Genomic DNA, 16,484 nt, shown 5'->3' on the forward strand with positions numbered 1-16,484 from the left:
TGGTGAATTCTATGGCGAGAGGCAGTGCTGCTGTGAAGAGCAATGGGGCAGAATGCAGTTTCCTGTGAACTTGCTATATTAGGTGTACGGCTTCTGTCCTGACTTGTGGGTCCTATGGTGGGCTTTGAGGGCTTTGTAACCTCCTTATCAGGAAGCAGTAAAGCTCTCTGTTTCCCTTTTGAGGCGGCTGGGATGAGTTGATGCGCTCGCAGAGTCTCCTTGTGAATTTTACTGGTTGCGTTTAATGATACTTCTTTGCATAGCTTTGAGTGTTCCTATTTTTATGAGAATCATTGTGAAGAATAGAGCTATTGGCAAACTGTATAGGTTGATGCATTCCTTAGAGTCGCTTCCCTTTGATGATTTCTAGAAAATAGAAATCATGGAAGAGAGAAGGGTCTAGACAGAAGTGTAGAAATGGTGAGCATAAGGTCTGCTCCTGTCATTAAGAAAATACCCTCAGGTACCGAGACAGCTCCAGTTTAAGAAGCAGTCCGCTCTGTGTGTGAGGCCATCCATGTGAGCTGGCCCTTCCCTTACTCTCTGGAGCTCATTTGGAGCTTACTTGTGGCTACACCTTGCCTGGTTCTGCTGCAGCACTCGCTCATGCAATGTGCCTAAATCTGCTCAGCTTATAAGTTATGGTGGTCACCATGGGATCACTGCTCTCTCCAGTGACCTATCACTCTGTAATCCAATCTTAATTCCAGTGCTTTCATTAAGCATTCCTTTAGATATTGTGGAGTTACCACTCTTCAGATGGCAGCCAAATGTTAGTTCTATTCTAAGTACCATTTAATGGCAGCGAATTCTGTGATTTAGATTAGAATAAGGAATTACAATTGATAACTCATTGAAAGTATCAGCTAAATACCTTAAAAAAAACCCTCAGTTTTCAGCATTTGAAGTATTCTTTTCCATAACCATACATGTTGACTCATCCCAGCATATAGGAGACTAAGGCAGAAGGATTATCAGTCTCAAAACAAAAGCTACCTCTGTCATGCCCCAAAACTGACACCTCTCCTTCCTGCTTCCTGAATTCTGATTTATTTGTCCTGTAGTTGACATTCTTTTCTTCATGAAGAGAAATGAACCTCGGTAAGGCAATCATGGGGACAGTAGGATGTGAGAAATGAACACTTTGAAGGATGTAGATACCTAAAATTAGCTCCTTTTCACTCCTGCCTTCCACAGATGCTTGGATAGCAGACAGAAACCTGAACTGTATAGGCCCTAGTGTGATTGATTTAGTACAATATCCTGAGGAGTTTGTGCTCTCAGAATACTCCCTAGATAAACCTCAGACCAGCAGTTTACTGGAGATGTCTCCTAAAGCCTGAGCTATAATGACTTCTCTAGGTGTTTTCTTGGTTATCTGCTGCATTACATTTGTGTGTGGTGGGTAGCTATGACCATGAATTGGGTTACATTTGTGTGTGGTGGGTAGCTATGACCATGAATTGGGTTACATTTGTGTGTGGTGGGTAGCTATGACCATGAATTGGGTTACATTTGTGTGTGGTGGGTAGCTATGACCATGAATTGGGTTACATTTGTGTGTGGTGGGTAGCTATGACCATGAATTGGGTTACATTTGTGTGTGGTGGGTAGCTATGACCATGAATTGGGTTACATTTGTGTGTGGTGGGTAGCTATGACCATGAATTGGGTTACATTTGTGTGTGGTGGGTAGCTATGACCATGAATTAGGTTACTTCCATCCTTGCTGATCTCCCTCTTAATGTATTAGTCACTGCCTCTCCCCAGCAGTTTCCTGCCACATTGACCCATTGTCAAAGGAGGATGACCTCCTTTGTAATCTTTTGTAATCAAGTGAAAAGATTCGAAGTCTGAATAAGCTGTAGTCTAGTTTTGCCAACTGGGAACCAGTGGCTTTATTCTTTTCCTTTAAATTAACCTTTATATTTCTAACTGTGTCTCATATCCTTTGTGTCAGATTCTAGATGAATTATGTGTTCTTGATTCTAATTGTCAGTAATATAAAAAGGGAGCATCAGGATGTTTTTCTTTTCTTTTTTAACGTATATTTTAATTTACTTAACTTTATGTCACATGGATATTTCCCTGCATGTATGTCTATGCACCACGTTCATGCCTGATAGAAGGTGCTGGGTCCCCTGGGACTGGAGTTATAAACAATTGTGAGCTACCTTGTGGTGCTGGAAATTGAACTCTGGAAGAACACCCAGCGCTCTTAACCACTGAGCCATCTCTGCAACCCCCAAGATTATTTCTTCTGTGGTTTCAAATAAAATTGGTCAGTAGCATGGGGAAAGATTATGGTTAGACCTTTTCCAGCTGATAGATTTATTCTCATCTCTGAATATTCTGAGACTAAGGGGGAAAGGGGAACTGAAATGAGCTAGGCATTGTGGTGCATACCTTTCCAACACTTGAGGCAGAGGCAGGAAGATCTCTGGAATTCCAGGCCAGCCAGGGACCCTGAGACCCTGTCTTAAAACAAGAACTAAGGGCTGGGGATTTAGCTCAGTGGTAGAGCGCTTGCCTAGAAAGCACAAGGCCCTGGGTTCGGTCCCCAGCTCCGGAAAAAAAAAAAAAAAAAAAAAAAAGAACTAAACTAGGAACTAGGTTTCATGCGAGTTCTCACATCACTGTGATATATACAATACTCGTTTAGTCCACGGCAGGGAAAGCACAGAGGATTCATGGCAGCTGGAGTATGTGGTAGAGGCCCCTCCATCTTGATAGATTAGGAAGCAGAAAGCAGAACAGCACCACCAGCTAAGGACTGAATGCAAACATAGGAGCCTATGGGGGACACCTCAATCCAAGCCACAGTAGGCATTACTTCCCTTACTTTAAATGTCACAAATAGCTACTTTTCATTGAATATTTAGTAAAACTGTTAGTTTTAAATGTTTTTCTTCTAAGCATATGCCAACCAGTTTGATTAAAAAAAGGGGGTGGGTGTCTTTCAAGCTTGGGTTGCAAACCTGGCCAGAGGAGGGGCTTGTGTGAGAATGTAGAGATAAGACTAATGGGAAGTCACAAACCACATCAGCATTAGAGTGAATGGAATGGTTTGTAGAGCCCCTTCCAGGGGGGTGTATTTGGCTCTCCTTTCCTTCCTTAGAAAGGGTTTCTCCTGCTCCCATTCTAAAGTCATTTTTAACATAAGAATCTTGTCTAATTCCAAGTAATTCTCTACTGTGGTATTTTCAACCCTGGCTGTATGTACATTAGAAGTAATGAAATAGAAAAACTATTTCAAAATGCCCAGATGATACTTCAGAAAAGTAAATCATCAGCTCTGAGGATGAGACTGGCAGTAGCAGCTTTTAAAGCTCGTGCGCGCGCACAGATGGTTGATTCCATTTTGTACATGAGGTTGAAAGTAGTCATGGTTACTGGCATCTAGCTAAAGTAGTTATTAGTTATTTAAAAGCTTGAATAGTAGTCTCAAAAACCACCAGATTCTTGTTAAGACGTTTGCAAGTTATATTGTCTTTGTAAGCTTTTTTAGTTCAACTTTTAAAAACCACACATGTACCTGCCTGTGGTTCAGTCTGATTGATGGACTCCTTCCAGATCATGCTTTAACCGTGATTTCAGCCCTGTGGATGCTGTTGAGAAACGACCCTTTCCGGTTTTGCTTTTATTTTTATTTTTTTATTTTTGTTTCTTTCTTTTTTTCAGAGCTGGGGACCGAACCCAGGGCCTTGCGCTTTCTAGGCAAGCGCTCTACCACTGAGCTAAATCCCCAACCCCTATTTTTATTTTTTTAATTTTAATTCCACTTTACCTTGCCTTTGAATCTTTACTTCGCTATCCTCTGGGCAGAGGGAGGTTGTTCCTCCAGAATTTGCTTTTATGCTTTAGATTTCTGTATGGGTTTGCATTCCTCATTCTATCTCTTGGAAGCTTGTAAAGCCTGCCCTGATTAATCTGTGGTCCCTTTGTTGTTTGGCATCGTTTTGTGCCTCACGTGCAGGAAATGTTACATATTTGTCTGAATAAAAAAATGCTAAGCTTATCAGATATCATGCTGCAGATTTGTATCATTCTAGATCCTGGGAGAGGGGATGTGCATCATCTCTTCTGCTGGTTTTGACACCTTTTTAGTTACTCAACTTCTTGGCTGCAATGGCCTTTTGATTTGAATAGCTATGGCTACATCCAGTGACATGATTAAGTGGTCTTAGAGAACCACATTCAAGAAATGTTGGCTTGGTTAAAGCACCTGCTAGGATTTAATTTTCTAACTCAAAGGAAACAGAATTTTGGCATAGGCCTCACTATTTCTGAGTATAGATTGAATTTTAGATTTTGGCAACACTTTATATATTATTACCAGTTCATAAGTCACTACTCTCAAATAATAAAGATACCGTATAACTGTTTTCACTACCATCCCAACACGATTTCTAAATTATTACCACTAATCAAAATTATTGAAAAACTTTTAGATGTTTAGTGTGTTTTTCAAGCAAACCACTTGGTGATTCACAGAGGCTATAGAAATGGTGAGAACTAAGGAGGAAGCATATACAGGACTGATTGCAGATATCATCACCCCACCAAGAAGTCTTACCTTTGTAAGAGTGTGTGCGTGTGTGAGTGTATGTGTGTGTGAATGTGTGTGAGTGTGTATGTGTATGTGAGAGAGTGTGTGTGTATGTGTGTGTGAGTGTGTGTGAGTGTGTGTGTATGTGAGAGAGTGTGTGAGTGTATGTGTGTGTGTGTGAGTGTGTGTGTGTGTGTGTATGTGAGAGAGTGTGTGAGTGTATGTGTGTGTGAGTGTGTGTGAGTGTGTCCAGCTAAACAGTAAATAGTTCCAGGTGACGTGTGCATGTTACTGGGCCCTGAGGGGGAAGGAGACTAAGTTGGAGCCTGTGGAATTGTTTTCCTGGCAGCCAACATCTAATTCTCTACTTTGCCTCCTTTAAATGGCGAGCCCCACGTAAATCACCACCGCTCTCCTTAGACACAGTGACTGGGAGCTGTGGGCGTGCATGCGGACTTTCTGTACTAGCTGTCTTCCCCACGGGGCATTCTCAACTGGAAAACCTTTATGTTCCACTGGTAATTTTTGAAGCTTGAAGTTGCAACTCAATATTGGTTAGGTTCCCATCACTTCAGTAAGGCAGCAGGTTTTGTAGGTTAAAGCCTTTTTAGTCTTTCATCCCCGCCCCCACCTTAAATTTCTTTGTAAAGGAAAACTAATGCTGCCTGGGCAGAGAGCTTCATAGGGTACAAACACTTTCTTGCTTTTGGGTCAAGTACAGTAAGATTGTCAAAATCTTACTAGGATTTGTGCCAATGAATTAGGTGGACAGACAGGATCAGAAAGGTTGCTATGATGTGCCAGCTTTGTTTTCCAACTTTTTACAAAACTTTCCTACCCTTTCGTTACCACTGCTCGGTTCCCCAGGACGTTTCTTGGCAATTTAGAATCCCTTAGGCTTTGGGAGACAAGTCAAATGGCATGTATTTCCAATGACTTGGTAGAACAATTTACAGAATCTATATGGGCATCTAGTACTTAGCTAAATGAACTCTACCTCTCTCTCCTCTCTCTCCTTTCTCTCTTTCAGCTTGGCAGTGACCTTGGCGGGGGCATTGGAGGAAGTCCGGCAGTAAGTGCCATCTGTTTTTTTCACCATGGGAAGCTCTGCCCTGTTTGATGCTTTCCTTCACACGTTCTCAGAGCCACCCCTCGCTGCTCTCCAGCACTGCACACCACAAGCTCGGCAGCAGTGTGTGAGGATAGCGAGTGCAGGGTTACTTGCAATCTTGGGGTCACATACCACATGTGGTCTAGCGACATCTTTAGGGAATGATGCTGTGGTGCCTGTAGAGATCGTTGTGTTTCTGACATTAAAGAGCTGAAGGAAATGGAACCTCCCATCTTGACTACAGAATGCCTTTATGCCCTGGTGTCCAGAAAGAGTTTGCTGGATGCATAGAGACACTTTCCTCATAGATGAGTTCCTACGAAGTGTGATTATCAGCTCCCTCAAGAGAGCTTCCTGCTAATTCCCAAATGGGAAGTAAGACTTGGCCAAACCCAAGTACAAGTGGAGCTATTTAAGTTGGATGCTTCTCCCCTGTTCTACAGACACAAACTCCTCTTTTGTTAGGTACCTGTAGGCCTTTTGCACAGAATCATGGAAGCTAAAATTGGAAACAAACAAGACAAAATCCTGGATCGCTGTTCTTGCATCCTACCTGTGCCTTGACAAAGTTTTCAAGCATGTGTACATTCATCAGTGGTGGAAAAAAATCAAGATGTTGTGCGGATTTAATCCTTGCAAATAATATAACTGCAGTGTTTCTAATCAATTTACCAATGCTGTTAAAACAAAGTTAACGTTTTAAGGACAACTAATGTATTCTTTCTCATCTCTTTCTGTTTTTTCCCCAAAGGTAGGACAGTCCTTCATCCCGTCATCAGTGCCTGCAACCTTCGCTCCTTCACCTACTCCTGCTGTGGTCAGCAGTGGTCTGAATGACCTGTTTGAGCTTTCCACTGGGATAGGCATGGCACCTGGCGGATATGTGGCTCCTAAGGCAGTAAGTAGATAGATGAACAACACTTTTTCAGTGGACAAATCCTAGATTACTTCTAACAAGAGTTACTTCCGCTAACACACGGGGTCCATGAGAAAGATAAAAGGAGCTTCAAACTTAACCATAGGAAACACCATTAACATCCCCCTTAAACATTTGGACTTAAAATTGGCAATATTAAATACTTGAGCTTGGGCCTCATGTTCAGAGACATCCAATTTGTCAGCATTAAGTACAGCTAGTAAAAACCTGGTACATCATTTTATACTACATCAGCAAGAGACACACACGGTAGAGAAGAGTGGCATGTGTTTGTTTTTTTAACTTCTGTTTATCGTCCCTCCTCAGATCCTAGAATCCTAGATCAGGATTCTAGAGTACAGTCTCCAGTTAGACGTTCATAGGTTTTAGTTCACCTCTTCTCTTCTGTAGATCAAGCTCCAGCCAAGGTCCTTTGCATCGATTGTTAGGTGCTAGTGTTAGAGCTGTGTGTCTGGACTGACCTGCGACAGCCACGCTTTTGGTTTGAAATGAGTGAAGGAATGTGTTAATATGTAGCAGGCAGAAGTGAAAGAACACTTAAGAGCTGCAGATAGACAGCAAAGTGTCATCACATCAGGCACTCACAAGCACCTCGAGAGACAACTGGGGTAGGTAGCCCAGTTGGGAGAGCAACGAAAGCCATCATCAAATCAGGTGCTCATGACAGCAGAACTGATTGAAAATCTGAGGCTGGACTTCCTAACTGAGAGCTGTCTAGGCAAGCAGAGTTTTCTCTGGATGAATTTCCTGAAGCAGATACTTGTAGCCAAAAGTAGACTCAGAAGTGAGCCACAGTGTTTGGGCATGGATTTGTAGCTTTGTTGTAAGATCTACCCTATTCCAGTATCCAGGGGTGGGATTCCTCTGTCTGTCTGTCTCTCTCTGGCTCCCCCGACACACACACACACACACACACACACACACACACACACACACACACACACACACACATACACACACACACACACACACACACACACCTCGTCCTGGGAACCCATCTGGGCCTACCCGATAACGCAGGCAGGCTCCCAGAAAGGCCTGGCATCAGACTGGTGGTTGTCTCAGGCTCATTTTTTTAGGGAATGTTAGGCTACTAATCATTCAGATGTTCATAGGTCAGAACATTGAGCACAGATAGCCTCTCTCCTCTCTGCCGCCTGCTGATGCACATGTGACCCAGCAGCCACCCCTACAACTCCACTCCAGGCAGACGGGGATGGTTTTCTAAGGGTATCTATAGGGTAACTTTGCAATTGCTTTCATTATTCTACATTTTAAAACAGACATTACCAGTCTGCCCTCTGAAAAGGTAGTATCAGGTTGCTGCCCCCAAACCATAAAGAATGCCAAGTCACCTATAGTCTAACTTACTCCAGGTTATCACTGGGTATTTGAGGTTTTTGTTTGTTTTGACCCTCATAAATAAAAAACAATATTCATGTTTCTGTTTTTTCTTTTCAGTGTGGCGAGTAAACTATGATTATTCACTATCCATAAACACTTTAGTTAGGCGTCATAACGGCTCACAAACTTGATTTTTTTGTTTGTTTGTTTTTTGTTTTTTGTTTGTTTTTTTTTGTTTGTTTTGGTTTTTTTGTTTGTTTGTTTGTTTGTTTGTTTTTTTGTAAGTAGGATGAATCAGGGATATCATAGTTCTGCTGGGGCCAAGGATACATAATCAATACTATATAGAAAAAAGCATTCATATTATTTAACATCTGAGGCATTACTGTTTGTCAGCAATGAGAACAGATTTGAATATAACATAACATGGTCCTTGCCCTTTAATGGGGTGCTGGGAATGTTGGAAACCTCTTAAAGATTATAGACATGCTGTTTGCATTAATAGATTCAACTTCTCCCATTTAAGTCTTTTTTCAGGCCTGACAGAAACATGGTATTCATCAGAATGTTTTTTTCTTATATGAGCATTTGGCCACAGTTCTTAAACAGTAAACTGACCAAGTTGAACAGAAGACAGAAAAGAAGCCAACTGCCACAGACTTTTATTTTAAGTTGGTTCTTAAACAACTGAGCATGTTCTTAAAATTCAGAAAAATACTTTATTCAGACCTTTTCACACAGACTTAGTATTTGTTGTGCAAAAACCATCATAATTTCCTAAAGAGACATGAATTCCCCTTTACATGTTGAGAAAGAGCAGCACCATGGTAACTCTCCTCTCCTGGCTTTGTGCTGTGTCTCATCAGGTCTGGCTACCTGCTGTAAAGGCTAAAGGCTTGGAGATTTCGGGGACGTTTACTCACCGCCAAGGGCACATCTATATGGAAATGAACTTCACCAACAAAGCTCTGCAGCACATGACGGATTTTGCCATCCAGTTTAACAAGAATAGGTAAGAAGCAGCACCCTGGGTTTGTTGTGGAGCAGTTGTATGTCTTGTACTGAGTTTGTGCCAGTCAGCTTGGGGTAAAAGCTCAACTTGGCAGGTCCTGAATGTAGAGTAAGCTTGGCTCTTACAAAATCGGGGCATCATGACACATGCCTGTAATCCCTGTACTCCTGAGTAAGGCAGAGGCAGGAGAATCAGGAGTTCAAGATAATCCTTGACTATGCACTAAATTCAAAGCCAGTCTGGCTTACAAGAAACCTTGTCTAACAAAACAAAAATGAACAAACAACAAAAAAACCACTGTTCAGTTAGTAGGCTGATAAACGGACTGAACAAACACAGTGACAAAGCAGTAATGTTCATTGGGGACAAGTAAATTAAAACCATTTTGAGAGTTTGTCTCATGCACTCAGAATGGCTGTCCTATCCAGACAATGACAGATACTGGCAAAAAAAGTTCCCACTTCACCTTGGGAGTGGGAACTCGTCCATCTGGAACAATGAAAACAGTAAACGGTTGCCTTTATACAGACTATATAGGTTATTCGACTAGTGACTTAACACTAATTTTTCAATACTTTTGTTTATAAAGTGAACATTCCTTGTCGGCCTCCTATCCTAGACTCATAAGTCCTGGGCTTACTCAGAGAGAAGAGAGAGATTCTTAAATCTTTTTCCAAAAGACTATTTATAGGAAAAAAAAATTTGTATATGTATATATGTGTATATGTGTGTGTGATATATATATATATATATATATATATATATATATATATAGAGAGAGAGAGAGAGAGAGAGAGAGAGATGGTCACTCATTAAATATGACCCTCCAGCAACATGATACACAAAGTGATCTCTCAAAATCCTAGCATCAGCAATAGTTCCTGCCTGTGAACACCTTCTTCCTCTTCCAAACCATGTAATGGAAACACATAGAAGTTCTGGCATAAGCAGTGTTAGAGCAGGTCAATACTCACACTGCTTCCTACTGTTCCTCCCATTTAGTTGTCTGTAAGTGGCCTCACTGTGGTAGAAGCCATGCAGACTCAGAGGTGTGTGACCCTGCCACCTGACGAATGTCTGGGTGTCCCTTCTCTTCCTCTCTAGCTTCGGTGTCATCCCGAGCACTCCCTTGGCCATACATACTCCGCTGATGCCAAACCAGAGCATTGATGTGTCTCTGCCTCTCAACACCTTGGGCCCAGTCATGAAGATGGAGCCTCTGAATAACTTGCAGGTCAGAGTTCTGCTTCACTCGGAGCATGTGTGTTAAGGTGTCGCTGATGTCCCCTCGTGTGTGAAGTGATCAGTCTGCAGTAGCTTGTTTTCCATTGCTGTGAAACAATTCCCACGTAAACAGGCTTATTTAGCCTAGAGTTTGGGAGGTGTCTGTGCATGGTGTCTACATTTAGTCACTGGTGAGGACACTTTGGCTTCCTTGTATCATGCATAGAATTGTGGCAGATGACCTGTGAGAGGGAAAGGTCATCATGGCAACATCGTGGGGAAAAGAGAGGCAGAGGTAGTGATTTCTTTTAAATAAAAACGCCTTCTTCCGGAACCAAGACAGGCTCTCACAACAACTGCTGTATGTGTGCAAAGTGCCAACATTCCCAGTGACCTCACCACTTCCCACCAGGCTACTCCCCCATCTCAACTCCAGCATGCTAAGAATCCCCTACCTCTCGTGATAAAGTTGGTAACAAAATAGTTTGAAATAGCTTTATGATACAGAGTTTTTATTTGGTTTTAATAAAAAAACAACAACCAAAAAAGAAAGCTATGGAGTTAGAGAGTTACTTGCTTAATAAACGTTTTAAAGCTTGTTTGTTTTTGAGATGGTCTCATTTAACCTAACTTGGCATCTCCTCAAGTAGGTGAGAATAACTTTTGACCTTCTGATCCTCCAGGCCCTACTCCTCTCAGCATAGCAGTGTAGGTGTGCACCACCATGCCTGGTTTAAGACTTGCAGCTGAAGAAACTCGGTGGCTAAGAGCATTGGCTGCATTTAACAGATCCAGGACTCAGTTCTCAGCCCCCGTGTCACAGCTTACAGTTGTCTGTAACTCCAGTTCCAATGGACCAGACACTGGCTTCTGGCTTCTGTAGGCACTACACATTCATACATGGATGCAGGCAAATGCTCATACACATAAAATAAAAATAATCTTAATTAAAAAAAAAAAGACTCCCGCACAAATAGAAGATAAGTCAGTAGTGAAAAGAGCTTGCACTTGATCAAAATGTGGAAGTAAGAGAGAGAGAAGAGGTAAGAATTAGCAGAGAATTATTACTCCCTGCCTAGAAATTGAAATGACAGAACAGTTTGAATGAGACTGTGAAATATATTTAACACGGTGAAACAAAAATACTAACCATACGCTTTCCTGTCCAGACAACTGAACCACGTTGCTTGGTGTTCTAGAGACACCAATGCCAGATATGGCTGCTAATGAAACAGCATACTGGGTTGAACTTAGAACTGAACATTTTTCAGTACTCTAGATACAAATACAATTGTCTGCCGCTTCCCTGACTACCTTGTTGCCACAGTGGCTAATTGCTGATTTTCTTAGCACTGAATAAGAATATTTTAGACTAGACAAGTGAGTCACAGTGTAACTTGGCTGAGACTAGAAAAAGAAAACTAGGGTTACTCCACAGATAGAACTGGCTGTTACTATGAGGAGAGCGCTGTGTTCAGGAGTGTTTCCAGCTCACAGCCTTCCAGTCACTAACCCAGATATGCATCTGTTCTCTTTGCTGGGAGGCTAACCTCCCATTGGCTCATTAAGCCTCAAGCATGATGTCTGGGACAGTCGGCATGCATGCATGCATGAATGCTTTCTTTACTTCAGAAGTAGGAAGGGTATTTGGATCACAGAAACTAGGACAAGTTTTCAGTTCTTAAAACAAAGGAATGTTAGTTCACTTTCCTGTTCACACTTCTAATTTACTGAGTCCCAGAGAGAGACCTTCCTAAAGGAAGGTGGGTCTTATTCTAAAGCCCTCCCTTGAAGATACTAATACAATATTGGGACTGATAAGTTATTTTTCTCACATGTGCTGTTGTTAAAAGCAGTCTGTGGGCTGGAGAAGTGGCTCAGTGGCTAAGAGCACTGGCTGTTCTTCCAGAGGACCAGGTTCAATTCCCAGCACCACCATGGCAGCTCACAACTGTCTGTAACTTGAGTTCCAGGGGACTCTGACACCTTCATGTCAATACATAAAATTAAAATTAAAAACATTGTTTTTTGTTTTTTAAAGAAGCAGTCTGTAAAGCATTGTGTCTGAAGAGATTGGGGCAATCACTTGCCTACCAAGCACAACCTACTCCACCTCTAATTTCATCTGTAGTCAACTACTGATTCTTCAGGTTTTCTTCTTGGGCAGAGTGTAATCGTGACTCTTATTAATTGGCATTTCTCAGTAGTAAAGATAAACAAAACCTTAAAAAGAAAAAGGCTTTTATCTTTCTGAACACTGAATTAATGTCTGCTGGGAGAAGGATGCACATAGACAGCTGAAGTGAGGGAAGGACTGCATAGCTTCCATCTCCCCTCCCGGAAGAGAACAAGAGTATTTAACTTAGATTAGGCTAGATAGCCCAGACTGTAATATAATGCTACTACAAAAGTTTTCATTAAAATGCATATTAAACTATCATTTGTTATAATATGAAATAGTATAATTTAAAAATATACTACCACTGCTTCACATGTCTGTGCATGTCGAGTAAATGTCTGTCTGTGTGTGTGTGCATGTGGATATGGAGGCCAGTGGTTAGCATCCGTCCACCTTATCTTGAGATAGGGTCTTACCTGGGGTTTGTTGGTTCAGCTGCTCTGGTTGTCTAATGAGCTCCAGGTATCACTCTCCTTCACTTTGAAAGTGCTGAAGTTACAGATGCATACCACCATAACTGGCTTTATGTGACTGCTGAGACTCAGACTCGGGTACTCATACACAGCAGGCACTTTACCACTGAGCCATCGCCTCAGCCTACTGTTCCTGCATGTGTGTTAGCCAGAGGTCAACCCTTGGTGTCCTTCCTCAAAAGCCTACCTTGTTTTAGGACATTATCTTTTGTTGGCCTGGTGTTCACCAAGCAGGTTAAGCTAGGTGACCAGTGAGCCCTAGGCATCTGCCTGTCTTTGCCTGTCTCCCCACTGCTGGTATTAAAATCATTTCCTGCCATTTTTGTTCATATTTTAATGGGTCCTCATGCTTACAAAGCATGCACTTTACTGACTGAGCTACCTCTCCAGCCCCAGTTACTTATTAAATAGGAAGCAGAGTGTGCTGCAGATAGAGCAATGAAATCTGCAGTAGAGATTTGAACCTAGAATGGTTTTCCTGCCATTCCAGTGTTGATCAGAGGCTTCTGTCAGGCCGCAGATATAGCTTAGTGGCAGAATGCTTGCCTACAGTGTGTAAAGGTCTAGGTTTGACCCACAGCAACACACACACACACACACACACACACACACACACACACACACACACACACCAGCTTATAAGTCCAGCTTGTAAATAGCATAGAGAGTAAAATTTGCTGCACTGTGGAATTCTTTTGAGTTTATTTATATCAGATAATTATATTACTAAAAACGGAAAATTATTCCCTCTATTTAAATAAAACAAAACCCTTAACCAGTATCTAAGTGTATTTAATTGACTCCAATGTCATTGTTTTTTCATTTCACCTGTGTTAGTTGCTTAGAAACATTTTCTCAGAATGCTCACCGACAAGTAACTGCTTCTTCAAGTCAGAGCCTGCTTGGAGACGGTGGGGTTACAACATGTCCATGGCTTCCCATAGTTGCTTGCTTCCTTTTCCCTGTTGTATACATGAGAATATTGATAGCACCGTCCTCCCAGAATACGTCTTACCAAGGATTTGTAAGTCTAGCTCACAGTGTCATCTGGGTTGGGCAGGTGCCTATAGTCCCAGCACTGCTGAGAGGCTTAGGCAAACAGAGCGCAGCAAGTATAAGACTAGCTTGGGCTATGCAGTGAGCTTCAGATCAGCTTGGGCCAAAGTGGTTGAATCCTACAGGACAAGCTGAGCTCCAGCCTTCTCCTATAAAGGGTAATTGCTATCTCTTTAAGCCTTTTGCCGTATTGTTTGTTGTGTTTGGGAGGTGATTAAACTTAGGAACTTAGGCTGTGCTGAGACAGTGCTGTAGGACAGAGCTACGTCCCCAGCTCTCTTTAATACTGTTTAATATAGTAGCCATTAGCCTACGTGTGGTTATATAAACTGGAATTAATGGAAATTAGGTAGTATTTCCACTTGTCTACTACATGTGAAAACGTGGCTGATAGTCGCTAGGCTGAGTAGCACCAAAGCATCTCTACAACCTCCTGCCCACTCCAGCCTGTCCCACACTCTCCTGGAGCAAAGAGCATCTGGAATCTGTGAGCTGATGCTTCTCCCAAACTTGGAAATGTTCTGTCTTAATCTTTACTTTCCCCTGCCCTGTTAAGCCTTCTCTCCTAGAACTTTAATCATGCCTTTGAAGTCATCTCTCAGGTCAGTGAGGCTGTTGTTACAGGAAGGGCTTGCTTTTCTTTTTCTGTTCTTAAAATCAGATGATTACTAAGGAGGTTTTTAAAAACCATATCTTTTTTTTTTTTTTAACTTCTTGATTCTTTGTTAAAAGTCCTTAAGTAAACAGGGTACTATAAAGACTCTGCCAGCCATTTGGAAGCTGGGAAGTTGAGAAAGGCTAGAGAGAAAGTCTTAGCATTCAGTCTGTGTAAGGTCACTGAACCTACCAACTCTCAACTGCTTTATCCTCTCTGAAGGAATTAATCTTCTGTTTTACAGAGTCCAGGGCTTCAGGTAACATCTACCCATATGGAAGGAATGGAAATCCAGGCCTATTGATAACATCTTAATCCTTTTGTGTTGTTTGGCTTGGGGGTGTTTTTGTTTGGTTGCTGGTTTGGTTTGGTTTGGTTTTGGTTAGGATAGGTTTTGGTTTGGTTTTGGTTAGGATAGATTTAGTTTTGGCTTTTTTTTTTTTTTTTTTTTTTTTTTTTTTGAGACAGGCATTCTCTGGGCATGCCTGAATGTCCTGGAGCTCACTTGGTAGACCAGGATGGCCTTGAACTCAGAGATCCACCTACCTCTGTCTCTGCTGGGATTAAAGGCATGTACCACTACTGCCCAGCATCCTCTTTTCTTTATTTAACAGAGCTTTACTGTGGGTTGAATTAAGAGCCTTGCATTTGATAGGCAGACTGCGTCCTCACCCTCTCCTCCTGTCTTTTAAATGGCGGTGCAAGCCCAGAGTGCTGCAAGCCCTAAGCATTTAGGAATCTTACAGTATTTTTGTCAATCTGTGTATTCTCCATTAAGATTTTATTGCTTTTATGTTTTCCTTCCTTTATGGATCTGTGGCTGTAAAATGTTTTATTCTCCTTTAGTTATAGCAGTGTTCATGTGTTTCAGGCTGGCTTTTAACTGTGTAGCTGAAGATGACCTTGAACATCTGAATTTACAGGCTTATGCTACAACTACTTTGTGTAGTGCTGGAAATTGAACCCAGGACTTTGTGAATTAGAGGCAAGCACTCTGCCCATTCAACCACATCCTCAGCCTTAATGTGAATTATATTTCTGTCTTCAAAAGACTGATGATACCTTCTTAAAAATTCTTTTTGAGGGCTGGAGAGATGGCTCAGCGGTTGAGAGCACCCGACTGCTCTTCCAGAGGTCATGAGTTCAATTCCCGGCAACCACATGGTGGCTCACAACCATCTGTAAAGAGATCCGATGCCCTCTTCTGGTGTATCTGAAGACAGCTACAGTGTACTCATATATAATAAATAAATTTAAAAAAAAAATTCTTTTTGAGCCAACAAGATGGTTCAGCCAGTAAAGGTACTTGAAGCCTCCGGACAAACCTAAGTTCGGTCCAGGAGCCTGCCAAATGAAGAAGGGAACAAACGCTGCGAGTGCCTTTGACCTCCACACGTATACTGTGGAGGACACACACACACACACACACACACACACACACACACACACACACACAGAGGAAGACAACTAAGTAAATGAAATTTTTTAAGTCCTTATTTACCTTTCTATATAGACTCAACTTTGAGATGACTGTGACTAAAGGACTAGTCCTTTCTGCTTACAGTCCTCTCTTTTTAAAGTGTTGATTAGGGAAAACAAGTGGATGTGTGCCTCTTGATTCTTTTTCCTTGCATGCCTATTCTAAAATAAGACAGCATCCATTGCCTGTGATGAGGGAAGAAAGTGGAACATGAGCTTCAGAGGACACCACTTCTGATCCTTGTCTTTAAGACTTTATCGTCCAGAAGGGGTTTTACTGTATTGCCCTAAGAAAATTCTGTCCCTTGTCACTCCTACATTGTAGTCGCAGCTTGTAAGACAATCCGTTGCAGATGATGCCTGTCCCCGGTATTTCTCGTCTCCCGTATGTCCATTCATACTCAGAACGTCCACAGCCGTAGCTGTTGGATCAGGAAAGCTGGTGAGTGCTTCCAAAGGAAGCCT

At 42.0% G+C, this 16,484-nt stretch overlaps 1 protein-coding gene and 1 non-coding gene across 20 annotated transcripts in view; one reads left to right on the forward strand and one right to left on the reverse strand.

The window, feature by feature from the left end:
- Ap2b1 (adaptor related protein complex 2 subunit beta 1) overlaps positions 1–16,484 on the forward strand; it is a 112,268-nt gene that overhangs the window by 64,384 nt on the left and 31,400 nt on the right. For 11 of the 19 annotated variants that reach the window (XM_087569512.1, XM_087569511.1, XM_087569516.1 and 8 more), the window contains 4 exons: positions 5,580–5,621; positions 6,412–6,558; positions 8,808–8,953; positions 10,058–10,187. In XM_087569512.1, coding sequence (XP_087425638.1) covers positions 5,580–5,621; positions 6,412–6,558; positions 8,808–8,953; positions 10,058–10,187 — 465 coding nt within the window. The remainder of the gene's footprint in view (positions 1–5,579; positions 5,622–6,411; positions 6,559–8,807; positions 8,954–10,057; positions 10,188–16,484) is intronic. The other 8 variants (XM_087569522.1, XM_087569524.1, XM_087569523.1 and 5 more) reach the window with 1 other exon arrangement.
- Positions 7,679–7,808, reverse strand: LOC120095451 (small nucleolar RNA SNORA17). Its single transcript, XR_015632513.1, has one exon. It is a non-coding gene; the product is annotated as a small nucleolar RNA SNORA17 (small nucleolar RNA).

Source organism: Rattus norvegicus, chromosome 10, assembly GCF_021556685.1.
Source record: "Rattus norvegicus strain SHRSP/BbbUtx chromosome 10, alternate assembly SHRSP_T2T, whole genome shotgun sequence".
Taxonomy (NCBI): domain Eukaryota; kingdom Metazoa; phylum Chordata; class Mammalia; order Rodentia; family Muridae; genus Rattus; species Rattus norvegicus.